Here is a 15,156-nt window from a genome sequence, read left to right on the forward strand (position 1 = left end):
TCTTCCAAAATACATAAATGTGTGCACATTATACATGTATGTGCTTTGTACAATTTACACACACACACACACACACACACACACACACACACATGTATATATGTATTTTAACCCTGGAAGTATTATACACACAAGAATATTAATTCTGGTTACCTTTAGGTGGTGTGATTTATAATCTCTTTTTTATTATTTCTGTGCTGCCCAATGTGGTAGCCACCTGCCACATGTAGCTATTTAGCTTTAATTAAAATTAAATACAATTTCAAAATCGATTTCTTGGTCCTATTTCCACATTTCACCAGGCACACATGATTAGTAGCTTCCACATTGGGCAGTGAGGACTTATGACACTCCCATCATTGCTGTGAGCTTCGTTGGACAGTGCTGGTCAGGAAACTCAAACCCAGGACTGCCAGAGAAATGTGAGCCAGGCAGGAGCCTCCCTCTGCCCTACATCCGACTTTCCAGCATTTTCATTGCACCTACTTCCTCCTTCTTAATGAGGATTTCACTTTTCTTCTCACATTTTATAACTCTTGCAGTGTGACAAAGCAGAGATTACCTTATTCGCAGTGCTTCTTACAGTGATTAGCTCTCCTAGTGATCCTATTAAAACTGAATTCCTCTGAATTAATAACCTCATGGTGATCTCTCTCACACACAGGAGGTACAGTTCGAACCCGAATGTTTCTGCAACACCATCGTGTGTGAGAAACCCAACAACCACCTCAACAAGTTTAAGGGTTATATGTAAGTATCTAATGCCCCTGTGCTGCTGGAAACATTTGTTCTTGAAACGGCCAAAGAAAGAAGCACTGGGGTCCTGAGGATGTGTCTTGCTTTTTGCCTTAAAGAAATGCTAGGGGCACCTTGGTGGCTCAGTTGGTTAAGTGTCCAACTCTTGATTTCGGCTCAGGTCATGATCTCACGGTTTGGTTCGTAAGATTGATTCCTAGTTGGATCTGAGCTGACAGTGCAGAGCCTGCTTGGGATTCTCAGCCCTTCCATTGCTCGTGCTCTCTCTCTCTCTCTTTCCCTCTCAAAATAAATAAGTAAACATTTTAAAAACTGCTAGAGAGGGGCGCCTGGGTGGCTCGGTCGGTCAAGCGTCCGACTTCGGCTCAGGTCACGATCTCATGGTCCGTGAGTTCAAGCCCTGCGTCGGGCTCTGTGCTGACGGCTCAGAGCCTGGAGCCTACTTCGGATTCTGTGTCTCCCTCTCTCTCTGCCCCTCCCCTGTTCATGCTCTGTCTCTCTTTGTCTAAAAAATAAATAAATGTTAAAAAAAATTTTTTTTTAAACTGCTAGAGAAACCTAAATTGGGAAACTTTTCCTACTCTTTTTTTTTTGCCAGCATGGCAGTTAATTATCTTGCAGGGTTAAATTTAACAATCAGACTACACTCTCAGGAAAAGCTAGTATGATGTCATTAAGGTCAGTTTTCTAAAAGAGCTTGTATCGCATCGCAGGTAAAAACAGGGACTTTTTAGTTTGACAGACTTGGCTTTGAGTAAATTAACCTCTCTGGGTCTTGGTTTTCCTATCTGTTAAATAAAGATTCTGAGATCTACATCATAGGACTTTCCTAAGAATTAAGTTATCACATGAAAAGCCCTTAGCACAACAACTAGCACAGAGTAAACACTCAGTTAATGGTGGCTGCGCTGTTGCAATTGTTATTCTTATGCCTCAACTTTGGTTTGGCCTCAGAATCTTACTGTGTTTCTGCTCCCACATCAGACTACTTCATGCAGAGAAAGACCAAAAACAAGCGGTGGTAACAGATGTGAATAAATGCCCTTATAATAGCCTTTAGAGTACTTACACGGGACATCACCTCATTGAATCTGTACAACCATCCAAGGAAATGAGTATTATGATCTCCATTTTTCAGATAGGGAATCTGATGATCTGAGGCTTTTCCATATAGACCCAAAGGTGCACAATAGGTACCAGACAACACCAGGACTTAAATTCAGGTCTTTCAGCTCCAGTGTGTTTCCTCTTGTTGTGCAGAACAGAGCTCTGCTTGATAAGGGAAACTCTTGACCAAGCAAGTCTGGAATGAAGCTTAAATAGACTTCTTAGAAGGCAGATGTCTGTGCTTTCTCTCCACCCACATTTTCTCAGGCATGTATGGGATGTCATGTAGAGCAGTATGAGAGGGGAAAGGATAAGAACAATACAAGATAACCAGCAGCTCTTAAACACGTATTATTTCCAAACACACAGCACAGATGGAGACAGGCAGAGAAGGGCCTGAGCTCCTGGCAAAGAGGAGAATTCGTCGCAGACATCTGTTCAGGTAGAGCTTGCCACCTGCCCCAGCAAAGAGGCCCTCCCTCATGCTGTGGTTTGTGGATTTGATTCATCCCAAGTCAGCTGTGAAACATTCTCTTGTTAGAATCAAAAGAATTGCAAATCAAGGGCACCTGGGTGGCTCAATCAGTCAAGTATCAGACTTCAGCTCAGGTCATGATCTTGCAGTTCATGGGTTCAAGCCCCACGCTGGGCTCTATGCTGACAGCTCAGAGCCTGACGCCAGCTTTGGATTCTGTGTCTCCCTCTCTCTGCCCCTCCCTTGCTCACGCTCTCTCTCTCTCTCTCTCTCTCTCTCTTTCAAAACTAAGTGGACATTAAAAACAAATAATCCAGTGAAGAAATGGGCAGAAGACATGAATAGACATGTCTCTAAAGAAGACATCCAGATGGCCAACAGGCACATGAAAAGATGCTCAATGTCACTCCTCGTCAGGGAAATACAAATCAAAAACACCCTGAGATATCACCTCACTCCAGTCAGAGTGGCTAAAATGAACAAATCAGGAGACTATCGATGCTGGCGAGGACGTGGAGAAACGGGAACCCTCTTGCACTGTTGGTGGGAATGCAAACTGATGCAGCTAATGTGGAAAACCGTGTTGAGGTTCCTCAAAAAATTAAAAACAGGTCTACCCTATGACCAAAAAATAGCATTGCTAGGAATTTACCCAAGGGATACAGGAGTGCTGATGGACAGGGGCACTTGTACCCCAATGTTTATAGCAGCACTTTCAACAATAGCCAAATTATGGAAAGAGCCTAAATGTCCATCAACTGATGAATGGATAAAGAAATTGTGGTTTATAAACACAATGGAATACTACGTGGCAATGAGAAAGAATGAAATATGGCCTTTTGTAGCAACGTAGATGGAACTGGAGAGTGTTATGCTAAGTGAAATAAGTCATACAGAGAAAGACAGATATCATATGTTTTCACTCTTTTGTGGATCCTGAGAAATTTAACAGAAGACCATGGGGGAGGGGAAGGAAAAAAAAAGGTTAGGGAGGGAGGCAAACCATGAGAGACTCTTAAAAACTGAGAATAAACTGAGGGTTGATGAGGGGTGGGAGAGAGGGGAAAGTTGGTGATGGGCATTGAGGAGGATACCTGTTGGGATGAGCACTGAGTGTTATATGGAAACCAATTTGACAATAAATTTCATATTTACAAAATGCAAATGGAAATCACTCTGTGATTCAATGCAAGTTAGTGGGGAACCCTAGTGTTGGAAAAATGCATGAGGGCTGGTATCTGTGGCCTGGGTTCTTGAGTCCTAGGATATCCCATGTACTAGGTGTGCAGCCTTGGAAAATTCTCTCACCCTCTCTGGGCTTTATCTTTTTCACAAGGAAGGATAATCACCCTGCTAACTTCCCAGAGCTATCAAGAATCAAATAAAATGATGTAAGTAAACTTAGTTTATAACCACTGTAAGGAATAGTTGGTATTAAAAGGCATATTGAGTGGCAGTATAGCACTTTAGAGCCAGACTTTGTGGACTTGAATCCCTATTCTGCCATTTACTAGCTTTATGAGCTTGCCTCAGTTTCTCTGTCTATAAAGTGGGTATGATAACATAATCTATCTTACAAGGTTGTCATGACGATTAACTGAGTTTGTAAATGGAAAACAATTATAACTGGACCTAGAGAAATGAAGCATTTAAGAACTAAACAGAGAAAAGCCCTACAGGTTCAGATTACTATTTTTTTTTGTTCCTCCTAATGTTTTGGGGAAGTTATATTTAAATGACCTGAATATCCCCAAGGAAGAGCATTAGGATCGAGTAAGGGCCAGATCCCAAGTTATAACAGGTGTTGGTTGGCCTCAGAAGTTTCTGGTGAGAGGTGGAAAACTGCCATGCACCTGAGGCTAGAGCAGAGAAAGAGCTCTCCCTCTGCTTTAAGGAGCTGCCTCCCATACACTACACAGAGGGCCACATCCACCTCCTTGGAGGTCTGTTTATTTCACAAGAGACTGAGCAAGAGGAGGGTGATACAGGAGAGAGGCGTGTGAGAGATTTAGCTCCAAACAAGAGGAGCCTTGCCATCTCACAGTGTGAGAAATGGGGACTGTCTGGTGACTTTGATGTTGACAGACTTGCACATTGAACTTGTGCCATCTGGTCCCAGCTGTGGGGTGAGAGTGAGCAGGGAACACTGCCTGAGGAAACAGCACAATCTTTGTAGGGCCACAAGCCAGTTCCCACACTGTGTCCCAAAAATTGTTTTGAGTGAGAAATCTGAATCAGCCAAGGCTTTTTCAGTAGAGCTCTGACTTGAAGGTGGGTGAGTGATGATTTCCAGAGGAATGGATAATTCCCTTGTAATGGTCCAGCCCCCACCAGGACTCCCAGGAGCAGTGGACTCCCGGGAGCAGGAACATGAAGATTAGACGCAAAGTTAATAATGTCCACCGCTCTTCTGAAAATGAGGCAGGAGAGAGGTCGAGTTCACTCACCACTTCTAGTTTTATGACACTAACCAGTGACAGCATAGAGAGGCCATCAAACCACTCCATATTTCCTCATCCCCAGGGAGCATCCTGACCAGTCGAGGACCGGCTTTGGCAGTGAGAGTCTTCTGCTTCGAGGCTGCACCATCAGGAACACCAAGGTGGCTGTTGGCATTGTCATCTACGCAGGTCATTGACTTATCTTGTGGTTTCCCCTTATCCTCCCCCCTCTATGTCTTCCAAATCCATCTTCCATTAGTGGGAATTCACATTTATAAGTGGTACAAGAAACTTCCCATTTCTCAGCTAAGCAAAGAGAGGCTAGAATCCTAACAGCTCACTCCATCCACAAGAAATATATTTAGATTCCAAGCTAACACCACTCATCTGAACAGAAAGAGAAATTCATACTTATTCACCTCGAATGGTGTTTTAACACTAACTAAAGGCAGGAAGAAGAGTGTATCTTGAGCCAAACTTAACAACTCCACCTTTTTGTGAAAAGTGTAATGAGTTTCCTCATCTATGCAATGGCAAGAACATTTGGCTCAGACTCATAGCATACTCATGAGGATAAAATGACCCAGCATAGGAAAAGCACCCAACACTGTGTCTTAACAAACTGAATTCTCAGTGGATTTTAATTGTTGCATATACAGTTATGCATTTATTATTATCTTTATTCATTTTGAGGTGCTCTAGTTCTCCTTTATGCTTTGATTTTGCTTTCCAATTGGAAAAAAAGATAACATTCACAATGAATCTGAAGTCTTAGGGTGCAGTCTTGGGACTGCTATATCCCTCCTACTTCGTGTCCAGCATTCAATTGGGGCTCCATCAATTTCTTTTCTTATATCAACAGCTTCAGACTTCTTCCACAGAGAAAACACAGTCTCCCTTGAGTGTCTAGCTTCATTGGAAGATCCTAGAACATGTTTTCCTGGGTCTTCGACTCCCTAGGATGTCTTGATATATTTTGCTTGTTCATTATTTTCTTTGATGTGATTTGTTTCAGAATTCATAGAACTCCACTTTTGATGGGGATGGAAGGGAATTTAAGATGCTAAGATTCACTTTTTGGGACTGTCAAAGAAAAATAGATCAAGGAAAAATAATGTCCCAATATATCTAGCTTTACCTAACTTGGTGGAGGCTGGTTGTGCATGTCAGTTCAGGTAACTCTTTTCGAGGGTTTTTGGCAATGGAGTTCAATGCCATCTGGTGGACCTACTAAGATGAACTCCCCTCCAAATGTCCACCCCTCCAAAAAGCCCCTGGTCACTTTTCTGCCTGATCAGAAGCAAACTCTGAGTGGGTGATGGATGTGGTAAATGAGGGGGCAGAGTTGGAAGAGAGTGAATCATGACTCTGAGGAGTCAGGCTGCCTGGGGGTGAAATCCACTCACTGGATGCATGTTCCTGAACATGCTGGTTAAGCTTTCAACACAAGGAGACTAATAGTTCCCACCTTATAGGGTTATAAAGTTCAAATGAGATTGTCTGTGAAAAGGGGTTTAGCACAATGACTGGCATATATTAGGCTCTCAAAAATTGTGAGCAAAAATGGTACTAAGTGTTTTTAGTGTAATTGTCTACAGCAAGGGGTTCTCCACCTTGGCACTATTGCAATTTTGTTCTAGATTGTTCTTTGTGGTCAGGGGCTGTCCTGGGGAATGTTTAGCAGAATCCCTGGTATCTAGATACCATTAAGATGTGACAACCCAAAATTTCTCAAGACGTTGCCACATGTACCCTGGGAGATAAAATCACCCCTGGTTGAGAACGACTAGTCTAGAGTCATCTTTTCTCCTCTGATTATATGGATGGAAAAAATAGAAACACCTCAGAGACAAAAAAAAGGCCCAAGTGAGCCTTCCAGAAGAAAGAGATACAATGTAGAGGTGTTTGCTCCTCATGCCAAACACTTGAGCCCCTACTGTGTTTAAGGATGTAATTTGTGTACTTTGTGTATATTAATTCACTCTCCTACCCCAACATACCCACAACTATTATCTCTTATTCTGAAAATGAGGAATTGAGGTACAAAGGGATTAATTCACCCAAGGTCATTTATCTCCTGAGATTAATTCCTTATAACCTAATGTCAAGTATCTGCAGGGCCAAGCCCTGTCTGATTCTAGAGACCACATTCCAACCATTATACCATGCTACCTCCCCTGTGAACCCAATGTTTTCCAGGAGAACAGAGGAATCTCAGAAGGTGAGAAGCAAGATGGGTGGAAAGGGTGCTCTGAGGACCCCTTACATGGGGTGAGCCTGAAGGTAGGAAGGCCACAGTGCCTTCAGTGCAGTCATCCTGTGCTCATTGTGCTGTGGAAATCCCCCCACAACTACAGGGACTGGAGTCTGGTTAATAAGCCCAGAGTTTGTCACTCCTACTGTTTTGCTGCCACTTTAAATCCACCAGGCAACCAGCTAAACAGCATTAAAGCCATTCACTGCTGGAGCTGATGTATTGGTTTTCTTTAATTTTGCACAGCAAATATGTGGTGTTTTTTAATTTGCTGAGGAATACAGCATGGTGGTTAAGTTTAGCAGCCCCAAAGGACTGTCTAAAGACAAAGTCTCAGTTTGGCTCTCAGCTCTTAGCTGTATGGCCTGGGTAACATGGATTGATGGAAGGAGAAAGAGAATGGGAATCAGAATCCTGGGTTCTCAGTATGGCTCTGATGTTATGGCTTATTTCCTTTGGGCAAGTCCCTTCTACTAATTGGTCCCCAGTTTCCAACTGGAACAAGGGTGACTTAGATGAGATTGGTATGTTTCAAATTTGTTGTCCTCTCTTTGAACAAAATTTTATGCAGAACTCCAAGATAGGCATGGAGCAGCTCAAGGCTAATGCTGGGGTGGAGGCCCTTACCACTCTTGCACAAGTGAAACCAACACCTTAGGCTAAGAAGCACATAGAAAACTACTGGCCTCAGACACTGTCCTGTCACAGGGCCTTGGCATGTACTGTTCCCGAGCCTAAAACCCTGTTCTCCCAACTCTTCTTTCTCCCTTAAGGTCTTCCTTATATGTCACCTCCTCTGAGAAGCCATCCTTGACCATGTTCTCTAACACCATCTCTTATTTACCAGCCCATTGCTTATTTCATGGGACTTATTACTGGCTATAATTATTTATTTGTTTTCTTGTGTATTTTCACCAAAATGTGAGTCATCTGTCTCATCCTTGTATCCTACCATTAGCCCGTAACAGTGCCTTTGTGCAAATTGGAAAAAGCCCTTCCTCCAGAGAGCTTTCTGTCATTTGCATAAATGTATCCTAATAAACCTACAAATCTATGACAAGTTAAAAAATGAGGGGTGTTTCTAGAGTTGTGCAGTATACAACCTGTACATAGTAGCTCTGTCAGCACATACCACAGCGTCTGGTGCGTAGGGGATGCTCAGTAAAACACGTGGTAACAAATTGTGTAAGGCCTCTACAGCTGTTCTCAGCAATCTCCCTGAGGCAGAAAATATTTAGGTTAGAGGATGAAGCCTCTTTTCTATTATAAGCTCTTGGAAGAGGTAAAGACATGATCCAGGCCAGAGAAAAACAGAAGCTAAAGGACTTACTACCTCATTTTCTTCCAAAGGCCATGAGACAAAAGCCATGCTGAACAACAATGGCCCACGATACAAACGCAGCAAGATAGAGCGGCGCATGAACACAGACATCTTCTTCTGCATTGGGCTCCTCTTCCTCATGTGCCTCGTCGGAGCTGTAGGTATGGAATGTTCAGAAAGAACAAGACCACAATAATCTTCTGTTTCTTTAGGCAAGTTGTTTCAGCTCTCTGAGCCTCGATTTCCTCATCTACAAAAAAGAACTAATAAAAAATAAGTCCTATCATGTATTTGAATAGGATATCAATTGAATAAAATGTTTGTGAAAATCTACATGCCTATATAATCTAAATATTAGGAATATCATCTGTTGTTTATTTCTCTGAGAAATACTAATTAAACCTAGGCACTCTCTCAGAATAAAAGAATAAAAAGATGTATCAGTATAAGGACTGGTCCTCAAAGAGCTCATAGTTTATCAGGAAGGAGTCCAATTGTGAACAGGATTGATAACAATTTGTCCTACACATTGAAGACTGCAGAGAAGTACTGTATTAGTTTTCTATTGTTCCTATAAAACCACAACACAAACTTAGCAGTTTAAAACAACATTTGTTTATTCTGTTATAGCACTGGAGGTCAGAAATCCAAAATTAATTTCACTGAATTAAGGTCAGGGTGTCAGCAGGGCTTACCCCTTCTGGAGGCTATGAGGGAAGAATCAGTCCCTTGTCTTTTTGAGCTTCTAGTGATTCCTTTCTCCTTCTTCAAAGTGCATTACTCCAATCTCAGCTCACATGTCCTCCTTTTTCTATAGTAATATCTCTCTTGTCTTCTTTTTTTATAAGGACATTTGTAACTACATCTTTGGGCCCATCTGGATAATCAAGGATACTCTTCCCCATCTCAAGACCTTTAACTTAAATCACATATGCAAAGCCCCTTTTGCCATATAAGACAGCATATTGAGGGGCACCTGGGTGGCTCAGTGGGTTACGTGTCTGAATCTTGATTTTGATTCAGGTTATGATCTCATGCTTTGTGGGTTCCAGCCCCACATTGGGCTCTGTACTAATGGTGCAGAGCCTGTGGGATTCTCTTTCTCCCTCTCTCTCTGCCCCACCTCTGCTTGCTCTCTCTCTCTGTGTCTCTCTCAAAATAAATAAATAAACCAAAAAAAAAAAAGATATATTGATGGGGCTGGGGAATTAGGATGTGGGCTTCTGGGGAGGCTATTATTCACCCTACTATTGGTAATATGAGAGCATCAGGGGAGGAAGTCTTCCTGGAGGAGGTAGACAGAGCTGATTCCTGAATGCAGTAGGTGTTCATCACAGGAGGTAGGTGGTAGAGGCAGAATGGGCAAGAAGCTTTAAAAAGAGAGAAGTCACTCTTAGCCCTGGAAACAGCACAAGCAAAGCACAGAGATAGGAAGAACAATCATTTTATGCAGAGAAGCATTTGACTGTTTGGTGTGGCAAGAGCAAAGCCAACCATGGAGACCTGATTAGAACCAGGCTGTGACCAAGTTCTACAAATGTTGAGTGTAGAAAGCTGCAGGAGGTATAGACATTGGTAATCTCAGCCATTTAAAGTTGATTCTCAGAGGGCAAAGAGGACACTTGTTGTTGCCTGCTTTCTCTAAGAATGGCCCTCAAGACCCTAAAGGAACCCTCCCCAAAAGAACAAGGGACATTCAAAAGGAAACACTTATGTGCTGGCTCCAGACCCCCCCCCCTGCCCATTGACCCCAAAACAGTGGGCAGCAATTGTATTTGCTCTTTATTTGCCTTGGTTGGAAATTGTGCCCATTGCAGTTCTTGAAAAATCATGACTGAAAGGCTAAGACCTCCTAGAGCTCAGAGTGATTTTGTGTGCCACCATGGTGAGGACAATGGGATTTAGCCTTGTGAGTAGCCTGCAGTTTTTAACTAATACGCTTCCCAGTTGTGTCTAATGGCACTCCAGGTGAGTGTTGCCCACAGCTGGAAGGAGAACACCTGGAGGGCCAGGGAAGCAGGCAAACAAAACCATCCCCATGTGGCCACCTCATGCCCTCAGAGACACTGCAGGAACTGTTGCCTCTGCTTCAGAAAAGGCTTTTCAGGGAATGTCCGAGCTGGAAAGGACATTTGAGATCATCTCACTGTGTCTCCAGAGAAAGGAAGTTAATGATTAAAAGGTCACACAGTGAGATAAGGTATAGGCAAACAGAATCTACTTGGCAGATGGCCCAAAATAATAAATAAATTGAGAAAGTAACAGGAAGGGGCAGAATTGTATGCTGAGAATCAAGACTCATACACAGTGACAGGCCTCTGGTGGCGCCTAATTAAAGCATAGCCCTTGCTATGAAAGCTCTCGAGTGAGTGCCATTTCCAGAGTTCTCTATCACCTGCTTACTTGCATTGTGTCAGGGTAGTGTTTCTTTTTTCTCTGCCCAGAATGCCCTCCTCAGGCATTTCTGATCACCTGACACCCTCCTTCCTGGTCTCCAGGACACCTCAAGGACTCCTCCTCTGTGCAGCCTTCCCTGGCTTCCCCTGAAGACCAGTGGTCCTTACTCTGAGTCATGTATTTGGCCCTTGGTCATTTGCCCTATAAAATTACCTTCAAATAGCCTCATGTCAGTAACTCCCCTTTCTTCAGCCATATATAAAGGCATTGGGGCCAGCCTCTAACGTCTTAGGCAAAGAAGCATCTTGGGGGCAGGGTACATCCGTTATATCTTTAATCCCCTGTAGTTCCTACCCTGGGGCTGAGAGCATTATATACACTCAGTCTATTTTCATAATAACCCTACAGAGGAGGTATTATTACTAATTGGCAGATGAGAACACTGAGATTCAGAGAGCTCTGAAGCACTTCCTCACACAACAGATGTTGTTACCCCTGTCTGCAGACAAGGAAATGGGGCTTGCTGTGCATTTGCAGATGCTCTGTGTAGTACCTCTCACAATCTGTGGGATTTGTCCCTTTACATCTGGCCTCTGGATTTTTAGCTACCTGCTCAAAGACAAGAACTGAGATTGATTCCTTCCTGAATTAATAAATGGATAGGTGGGTGGATGGATGAATTGTGAAAGGGTGAATGTGTAGATGGATAGATGGGTATGCGCATGGGGGAAGGAGAGGGCCCAGCATACAGATCTGTTAAGATCCTGACCATGCACTTTTTGCCACACAAGTAAAAAGAACTGTGTTCCCTTTTCTCTTTCCAATCCTTGTATAACATGACTTCATCAAAATATAGGTAATCCCAATGCTAGTGTCTTCCAGGTAAGACAGACTTTAATGTCTATCAGGAGATTGAAATGTAGGTTATGTGAAGGACCACTTTAGATGAATACTCTCACACTAGGACTAGGATGTAAAGAATAAAAATGGGTTCCTCCAAAGCACACTCATTTCCAGGAATATATTAAGGACTGCTATAATAGACCAGTTTAGAATTAATTAAGGATTCTGTTTCATCTCTGATTTTGCCTCCTCTCAGGTCACAGCCTCTGGAATGGGACCTTTGAAGAACACCCTCCCTTTGATGTTCCAGATGCCAAGGGCAACTTCCTTCCCCTTGCCCTTAGGGGCTTTTACATGTTCCTTACAATGATCATCCTGCTCCAGGTAGGAAGCCTTCCTTAACTAGGGGCTCAAAAAGACCTGTGGCCAATACTCACTCAATTTTGTGAAATAAAGAAAAATAAAATAAAATAAAATAAATTAGTTAAAAATTGGCTGACTCAATTAGTTAAACATCCAACATTGGTTTAGGTCATGATCTCATAGCTCATGATTTCGAGCCCCGCATCGGGCTCTGTGCTGACAGCTCAGAGCCTGGAGCCTTCTTCAGATTCTGTGTCTCCCTCTCTCTCTGCTCTCACTCTCTCTGCTTTCCCCCACTCATGCTCGCATGCATTCTCATTCATTCATTCATTCTCTCTCTCTCTCTCTCTCTCTCTCTCTAAAATATAAATAAACATTTAAAAAATTTTAAAAAAAGAAAGAAAAATCAGTGCTGAACCCAGGAAACAACTAACTGAACTAAGATGAGAATATGGCCATTGCTTTCTTGTGGGTCTTTGAAAGTACTCAAATTTGGGACAGTGTCAGGGCCAGCCCTGCCTTGTGGAAGGAACCTTGCCCCAGATAATAGTGGACAAAAATATTTATCAGGCTTTACTGCTTAAGAGTAAGATTACAATAGTGATCCAAGTATACCTGTACCTTTGCCAGATATAATAGAACAGGTAAAATCCTAATGACCTGGGAACAGAAGAAGATAAAATAGCCCAGAGAACTACAGGGAACTGTCAAGCCCCAAGCATGGGAGAAAGAAACCACAGGTTAGTGTTTTAGCATCAAATAGACAGAGAGAGAAAAAACACAACTGGCCCTGTAAAGAAAAAAACACAAAAGCATAGAACCACCTACAAGAAAGGGGCAGTAAGGAATAAAAGGATGAATAAATTCTTCAGACTCTATAAGAAATTACAGTCGGTGAAAAGATGAAGTTGCAGTTTTGTTTTATGAAGCTCCATTTACATTCAATTTCTTGCAGTATTTGAGGGTGTTTTATTATCCTCTTAAAGGTGAACTTTTTCAGTTCATTCATTCAGCAGAGCAATGCTTTTTAAATGTGAGTTGAGTCATACCCTTCCTTTGCACAGAACCATCCAACGGTTTCACAATCCACTCAAATCCACAGTCCTTATGGCAACAAATGAGGCCCTATGTGATTTGGACCCTGACTCCCTCATCTCCTAGCCAACTCCTGCTCATTCATACCAGGCCTGCTTACTCTTACCCCTCAAATACCCAGCCCACTCCCACTGCCCAGGCTTTGCCCACAGTGCTCCTCTTCCCACAGATAAGTTTCTGGTTCACACCCTCATTTCTTCAGGTCTCTGCTCAAAGGTCATCATTTATAAAAGAGTCCCTCCCAGCCACCTTCTACCCTCTTGATTTTTCTTTTTCAATGCCTGGTATATATTTGTTTACTAGAATATGAGGTTTTCAAGGCTAGGGATTTTTTTTCTGCTCACTGCCATCTTCAGGACCTAGAACAGGATCTGACACATGGCAAGCACTTGAAAGATATTAGGTATTTAATCAGTGGACAGTAATCAACAATGGGTCAGAATACGTTTAAAAGTGAGTGGCAGCCACTGGTGGCATAGAGATCTGAGGGGTGTCAGGAAACTGTGGACAGAGGCACTAGAGCTCCTCATCCCCTAATCACCCAGGCACCCAGATGAGTGCCTATTCCAAACCAGATCTCACTTATTAAAGAAGGCACATACTTTTTGACTTTTTAAATACAATTTATTGTCAAATTGGCTTCCATACAACACCCAGTGCTTATCCCAACAAGAGGCACATGCTTTTCAAATGCCCCTAAGAATTCTTAGGGAGGTATGAAGTCATTGACCTTTAGTTTCTCAGAGAAAGTCTATGATGTGAGCTGACCACAGCTTTCCATTAAATGCCTTCACTACTCACTGGTGAGAGTTCTAAGACTTGGAACTAGCCTGCTCTCTGACACAGTGGGAATCAATCTCCCCACAGGTGCTGATCCCAATCTCCCTGTATATATCCATTGAGCTGGTGAAGCTTGGGCAAATCTTCTTCCTGCAAAATGACCTTGACCTGTACGATGAAGAGACTGATTTGTCCATCCAGTGTCGAGCCCTCAACATCACTGAGGACTTGGGCCAGATCCAGTATGTCTTCTCTGACAAGACGGGGACGCTGACTGAGAACAAGATGGTGTTTCGGCGTTGCACTATCATGGGCAACGAATATTCTCACCAAGAAAATGGTACAAGGATTCTCAGGGGCTTTCACCACTCTTTCTAAATGAATCACCCTGTCTCCTAAAAGAATGGTAATGAAAGACATTTCCCTGGTTCCCCACAGTTTTTCCTGGCTCTGTGGCAGGTTGCTTCTTATAGCCCTGTGGGCTTCCTTGTCCTAGATCAGTGCTGTTTTTATCACCCGTAAACTTTCCTTTGTTCATAAAGGCCATCAGTGATCTCCTGTGTGGTAGCCCTCCAGTCAGTCTTTGGTGCCATTTACACACAGGATTTCTATCTTTCAGGAATGGATTGGGGATATGTCCAAATTGTGTACCCATTATACAGCCAAGTTTTAAGAATTTGGGGGGGTCACTTTACCTGACATGCAAGACAGCATCAGTGTCGGTACATGGTCAGATTCAATACATCCAGGAAAAGCCTTCCATGTTAACTCATCTCTTGGATTTTTACTGAGGGATAGCTTCAACTTGGGAGGTGTGGCTGAATAATGCCTGAAATGTCATCATGCATGAACTAAAGCTAGCCTGTAAAGCTGACCTGATTTTCTCAGCAACCCTCTGCCATCATCACCACACACTGCCCACACTTTCTAACTAAGAGAAGGAGTTTCAAGAGAGCAGCATTCATTCCTTTGAGTGAAAGGAACAGAGAAGAAGAAAGTAGGAGATACTATGGGCAGCCCAATCACCTTTGCCATGTTGGTAACCATTTACATGGGAGCTTCTGATCTCTTTTTAATAATAATAACAACTACCATTACCAGTACTTAGAGTATTCTGATCACTTGGACACATTATTTCATTAAGTCTTCAAAATAACCCTATGATAGGTATTTTTTTAAAAGCCTTAATTGAGGAAATAGAGGCACAGGTTTAGTCAAAGCTCAGTCACCTAGCTAGGAAGTAGTAGAGTCGGATTTAAATCTGTGCAATTTAGTTGCACCCTTCCCTCTCCGGTCAAGGTAGTCCAGCTGCCCATGCTCCAGG

At 42.8% G+C, this 15,156-nt stretch overlaps 1 protein-coding gene across 1 annotated transcript in view; it reads left to right on the forward strand.

Moving 5' to 3' along the window:
* ATP10B (ATPase phospholipid transporting 10B (putative)) overlaps positions 1–15,156 on the forward strand; it is a 350,924-nt gene that overhangs the window by 273,850 nt on the left and 61,918 nt on the right. Inside the window, exons 8-12 of the mRNA XM_047860005.1 lie at positions 665–750; positions 4,862–4,968; positions 8,384–8,515; positions 11,851–11,978; positions 13,920–14,172. Coding sequence (XP_047715961.1) covers positions 665–750; positions 4,862–4,968; positions 8,384–8,515; positions 11,851–11,978; positions 13,920–14,172 — 706 coding nt within the window. The remainder of the gene's footprint in view (positions 1–664; positions 751–4,861; positions 4,969–8,383; positions 8,516–11,850; positions 11,979–13,919; positions 14,173–15,156) is intronic.

This window comes from Prionailurus viverrinus, chromosome A1, assembly GCF_022837055.1.
Source record: "Prionailurus viverrinus isolate Anna chromosome A1, UM_Priviv_1.0, whole genome shotgun sequence".
NCBI classification, from domain to species: domain Eukaryota; kingdom Metazoa; phylum Chordata; class Mammalia; order Carnivora; family Felidae; genus Prionailurus; species Prionailurus viverrinus.